At 48.6% G+C, this 6,000-nt stretch overlaps 1 protein-coding gene across 50 annotated transcripts in view; it reads left to right on the forward strand.

Moving 5' to 3' along the window:
• LOC103547521 (xanthine dehydrogenase/oxidase) overlaps window positions 1-5,677 on the forward strand; it is a 73,089-nt gene extending 67,412 nt beyond the window's left edge. For 25 of the 50 annotated variants that reach the window (XR_011526618.1, XR_011526622.1, XR_011526620.1 and 22 more), the window contains 5 exons: window positions 162-227; window positions 1,330-1,520; window positions 1,658-1,846; window positions 3,179-3,355; window positions 5,051-5,677. Coding sequence is in view for 17 of the 50 variants with exons in the window: in XM_070574218.1 (XP_070430319.1) it covers window positions 162-227; window positions 1,658-1,846; window positions 3,179-3,406; window positions 5,051-5,101 (534 nt within the window). In the remaining 33 variants the exon portion in view is untranslated. Of the gene's footprint in view, window positions 1-161; window positions 228-334; window positions 467-1,329; window positions 1,521-1,657; window positions 1,847-3,178; window positions 3,407-5,050 lie in introns of all 50 variants that reach the window. The other 25 variants (XR_011526644.1, XR_543981.2, XM_008514758.2 and 22 more) reach the window with 4 other exon arrangements.
• The last annotated feature ends 323 nt before the right edge of the window (window positions 5,678-6,000 follow it).

Below are 6,000 nucleotides of genomic sequence, written 5' to 3' on the forward strand. Positions count from 1 at the left end.
CTGGCAGGGACATGAACACCCCTGCCTGAGCGAGCCCAGGGCACTCAGCTTGTGAAAATACTGTTTGGGTTGGCATTACTAATCTAAGGGTCTCCAAGACCCATCTATCATTTCTCACATCCCCTTCTGCTCAAACTGCTTTTATTTTGCTTCTGCTTTAGAATCTCCGCACAGACATCGTCATGGATGTTGGCTCCAGTCTGAACCCCGCCATCGATATTGGACAGGTAAGCTCGTGGGGGACCAGAGTGGTGATGGACTTGGCCACTGGTGTGCCCCATCCCCTCCTAGGGTCACCAGCCACAGCATCTTGTGCAATGTCGTTTTTAAGCAGATCTGAACATGGTACCAAGTGAGTCTCCCTGAGAGCGGGGTTGAGATAGATGAGAGCCCACCCAACTCTTGAGGCAGAAGACAAGTCAATGTGGATTAACTTGGAAAGGGCTCTCACACCTCAGAGAGCAAGGTGATGAATGGTGAAAACATTGGGTGCAAACACACACACACACACACGCACAGTTTGAGAGGGAGCATAACGTAGAATAGAGGTTCAGTTTGGGATCGATGTGTGGGCAGTGAGGTCAGAGGAGTTCTCTCCCTCATCATTCTTTTTCCACCTAGGACAGCTTTTTGTTCTGCAAGAAGTAAATGCTACCAAGCGTGAGTGGGGGCCACTGGGGGCAAAAGACATGTGTTTGAGTAAGAGGAGTAAAGAAATGAATGTCCTGAAGAAATCACTTTTGGAAAATTTGAGAGTATTGGGCAGAGCAGGTGGAACAGGAGACAGAGAGAGGAAGCCAGAACTGAAGTACGGAGCACCTGGTAGAAAATGTAAATCGTATTTCTCACAGACGGACCCTTCCTGAGTACCCAGAAACTTAGTTGCTAGTCAATCTGTTCACTAATTCATTGAACAACCACAGGGGGGAGCCCCTACTATGGCAGGCACTGAACTTGGCACCACAGACACAAGATGATTAGCACCTGGTCTGCTCCTGGAACAGGCTTGATTAACTATGGCGGTGCCATTTGTCACAATTCTGAGCAGTGAGGCTGAGAGAATGGACCTGTGGGCCAGCAGAGCATGGCAGGTGCCCTAAAAGATGTCTGTAAGCCATAGCAGGGACACGCTTTCTCTCAGAGGGCAGGCAGGCCTGGGAGTTCAAAAAGCCTGGAATCTACTGTCCAAGGAATTCCTTGTCTCTTGTGGGGCTGCTCAAAAGCGCGTGGTCCCACTCTGCACACAGGAGGAGTGTGGGCCCTTGAGGGACTCTCAGCAACCATTAGCCGGTGAGCTGGCTTCTCAGCTTAGGGTTGCTATTTCTCCAGTGGCAACATAGAAGGAACATCTCCACCTGCCCTGCGGCAAGTTTTAATGGGAAATTATGCCTACCATTGAGTGACCCTCTTGGAATCGCTGACAAGTTCAGAAACGCCTTCAGTGTTAACGCCTTTACTCTGCCCATGCCAATGCCTGGCGAAGTTCCAGATAGGTTATCCTGGGCTGGGGCTGGAGCCAGGTAAGCAATGGAGGGCTGTTTCCAGCTTCTTTCCAGGCCCCACTCCAGAGAGGGCTTGGTGCGCATTGTGGGAAGCAGTGCCTGTCCTTGGAGGGGGAGAGGGGGCAAGGTAGCAACAGTCTCTGTCTGCCCTGCAGGTGGAAGGGGCATTTGTCCAGGGCCTTGGCCTCTTCACCCTGGAGGAGCTGCAGTATTCCCCCGAGGGAAGCCTGTACACCCGTGGCCCCAGCACCTACAAGATCCCTACATTTGACAGCATCCCCATTGAGTTCAGAGTGTCCCTGCTCCGTGACTCCCCCAACAAGAAGGCCATCTATGCATCCAAGGTAGGGCCATCTATGCTTCCAGGGCATCCGATTGCCCTGGGTCTGTGCTGCCTTCTGGTCTACATGGTGGGAGGCCACAGATGGTGATGAGATGTTCCAGCCGCTTGCCATGTGGAGCTGCAGGGGGCTTATCTGGAAGAGAGAAGAGGGCTTGATACTAGCTTTGGTGAGGGTGGTGGAGGGGTGGGAAGTCCTGCCTGAGAACCAGGGAACTGGGTGGAGGGTGACCCCCACCTCCATGTGGTCAAAGCCAGCTCCTTTGTGTGCACTCAGAGGGATTCCTTAATCCAGTCCTGTAGGTCAAATCTTGACCTACACCCATGTCTCAGGTGTGCATCCCTGGTGCTTGGTCCTAGAGATGACCTCACAGATACAGCACCCCTGTGGTCCCAGGAGAAGCAGCATGTTCCCTGCAGATGGGGCAGCACCTCAATGAACATCCCTTCACCTCTTTCAGTGGCTACCACCTGACCTTAAGCCTTGATCGGCATGCCTGAAGACTTATAACCATTCTCTATTTCCTCCCTGTCCCAAATAAGTATAAAAAAATGGTTGAAAATCAATTAAGCTGATTGATATAGTCCTAGGTCTAAGAAGAAAGACAGAAAATCACTTGTAACCAATTTGGTCATCTCATGGTTTACTTTCCTTTGGGGGTGGGCGGTCTGGGCCACTTTGTGGTCCTTGCCGTTGGCTCTCCCACTTTAGCATGCATCAGAACCATTGGGAGCTCATGGCAAAAATGCAGTTCTGTACGGCCCACCTCTGAAATCTTGATCCTATAGGTCTGGGATAGCACCCCAGAACACGCGTTTTAAATAAGTGCTCCTAGTGATTCTGATAGAGGTAGTCTCTGATCTATGCTTGGAGGACAAAACAACCTCTGCTAGAAAATGTTTTAATTCCTGTTTGTCATGAGGCATATATTCCAGCAGATGCTGTAAGTATAATATGGGTGTCTATAAATGTTGGTGTCAGAATTGCAAGTAGATTGTTCCCATAGCCTGATAATGGAAGAAACGGTTAAAATTCATGTGAGGTTTTTTTTCTCTATAAAATATAATTATTTAATGTAACTTTTAATGATACATTCTATTCGCATGTTGTCGTCAGAGAAAATCACATAGCAAGAGTTAACAAAACTGTGCCAACAAGGCTGAGTCATTTACTAGATGGGTTGTTCTGAGCCCCTGATTGATTTTGACTGCTCTTCCTGCCTTGATTGGTGTGGCCCCTTAGTGCTGGCTGGGGTTCCCACGCAACACCAGCACTCCTGGTCTGGAGCTTGGGGCTACTTCCCCTGATTCTCTGTCCTGCACTCTGTCTTCTCAGGCTGTCGGGGAGCCGCCCCTCTTCCTGGCCGCCTCTGTCTTCTTTGCCATCAAGGACGCCATCCGTGCAGCTCGAGCTCAGCACAAAGATTATGATATGAAGGAACTTTTCCGTCTAGACAGCCCTGCCACCCAGGAGAAGATCCGCAATGCCTGTGTGGACAAGTTCACCACCCTGGTAACGATGCCTCTCAAGTGCCCACACAGTCCCGGGGAGGCCCGGGCAGAGGTCTGTGAATTGCAGGGGGTGCTCTGCAGAGGGGAGGGGGAGATGTTAGGTTCTGTCTCAACTGGGCAGCCCTGGGTCAATGCTGCCCTTCACTGTGCAATTAAGGCACCCCCTTGGACTTGCAGGAAAATAACAAGAAACCCCCGAAAGCTGCAGCTTGTAGCTGGGCCTCCTTAAAGGAAGGAGGGCTGTTTGATGCACAGCCATGACCCACAGGTTTCATTATTTTCCAGGAAGATGAGGGTGATGGGTAAAACTCCAGAAGAGCCTAATCTTTAGTGTCCACCACAAGCATTTTTGAGACCCTTCTTTCTTAAAGACACCGTGTGAGGATCTATGGAGATGAAGAGAAAAAGAGGAATTTATTCATTTATTAGATGGACCCCATTTGTTCTGTAATTACCATGTGCCATGCTGATACTGGGGACTCATAAGTGCCATTGAAGACTTTGGTGGCCTTTTAGGAAACCAGATGATCACATTGTATTGATTGGTTATTAGCTTGGAGCTGTGTGTAGCAGAATGTAACAGGAGTTCCATGGTTGTTGGAATCATTCTGGGAACATGTGAGATACTTATAGTGGACAATGCCTGGTAGCCAAAGACCATGCCAGGACAGTTTCTTCCACCGCTGGAACCTCAGAACCAGCCCAGCCTCTGAGTTGTGATGAAGTGGGCACTGCACAGATAGGACTCTCCAATTGCCTTTGCATGGCAGGCTTTGTTGAGTTAGCAGAACCGGGTTCTTCCTGATACCCAAGTTGGATTTCCTCCTAGGTATTTGATAGGAAATTTGATAGGCCTTTCGGGTTTAGAGATGAAGTGGGTAGTCATGGACCCAAAGTGTTCCAGGGATGGGGAGGGTACAGGAGATCCCTCGGGGCAGACAAGTCTGCCGTCCCGGACCTCAGCACTGAGGAGGAGGAGACAGATGGGTCTCCAGTCAGGCCACCCTGCAGGTCTGCCAAGAGCTTTAGCTGTAGAGTGAGAACCGCAAACTATATGTGTAGCTCCCAGGCCATGAGGATGCCCACAGCTGTGCAGCAAATTTCCCACAGCCCAGAACCTTCCCACATGGCCCCGATACTGACAGTTCCCCAAACCCCATTCCCTGAGAGGAGAGGTGCTGCTTGGCTCCAGTAAGCTTGCACAGGTTACAAAGTTAGCTCCTTGCAGACAATCTGATACAGAACTCAATGATCTATTGAGCCACTCTGAGGCCCCAGACCTAAAGCAAAGATTCTAGTCCAAGCACCTCTGCTGTGTTTCAACACACCAGTGATTTAAAATCCCAGCAAAGGATTTGCATAAACAGCTGAATCTATGAACCAATCACGCTTTTGAAGGACTGTGAGTGCCACATAAGAAGGGACCACTTCCGTGTTTGTCCAACCCTGTATCTCCATAGCCTAATACAGTGCCTGCCACATGGAAAGTGCTCCATGAAAATAAAGGATTGACTAGGAAATTGAGGGGCCCTGTCCAGGGGTCATCCCCACAGTTGGGACGGCAGAGTGGTCTTTGGTCTTGGAATGGTGGTTGGCAGCGGTGGGAGGTGGCATGTGTGGGAGAGGGCAGGAGGGGACACTGTGTTGCATGCTATGAAAAGACCCTGGCAGTGAGTCTTCTGTTGTTCTTTCCTAGTGTGTCACTGGTGTACCAGAAAACTGTAAAGCCTGGTCTTTGAGGGTCTGAAGAGAAAGCTTGCAACAGAGTCTGCTTATGCTACACTGGGGCTTCCATGGAGCACGGAGCATAATGCTGCAGAACATGAATCTATAAAACTCACAGGATGGCAGTGCTGTGATTCATCAGGATGGTGCTTGGAAGAACACTGAATGCATTGGAAGATTTTGATCAAAAATATTATTTGCAAACATAATAGTCAGCCAAATCAGAACTGTTAGCCCAAGCAGTTAGTATGCAATTAGGGTCATTCCACGTCTGTCTTAATCATGTATTTGAAGTAGGTTTAGGAAGTATTTGTGCTATATCTTAACTCACCAGAAACCCTGTATAAACTCAAGTGCTGACAGTGTCTGTCCTTCAAAGAGGATTCCACAAATCTCCAGAAGCTTAAACCAAAGTTACTCTAAATCTGTGTGCTTTTCCTCAAAAGCTTTTCCTATACACCAATGTACGCCATATGACAACCTCAGATCCATACTTACTTTGCAGTGGGGCAGTGGAGTGAGATTCAAACCCCTACTCACCTTTGGGTCATAGGAAGAGAACAAAGAATGAAATAAATTCAAGGTTAATTGGATCCAATCTTGCTAAGCTGCATAGAGTAAGATTATTCTCTAACACCAAAAGCCAACCAGCCCAATTATTGAGTGCCTACAATGTGCTAGGTTTCTTTCTCTTCGCCCTCGTGCATTTCAAAAAAAAGGATCAGCTTTAAAAATCTTCATTTGAACCCAGAGTAATTTCCACTAGGAATGCTGCTACCAAAATCAAGATCAGCCAGAGCAAAAACAGTCAAGGAGTCGCATTCTCATCCAACTGTGTCTCTAACTATCTGTGTGATCTTGGACTCTCACTGCCCTTTTTCTGTGCTTCATTTTACTGCAAAATGAAAGGATTCAACTGGC

This window comes from Equus przewalskii, chromosome 14 (genome assembly GCF_037783145.1).
Source record: "Equus przewalskii isolate Varuska chromosome 14, EquPr2, whole genome shotgun sequence".
Classification (NCBI taxonomy): domain Eukaryota; kingdom Metazoa; phylum Chordata; class Mammalia; order Perissodactyla; family Equidae; genus Equus; species Equus przewalskii.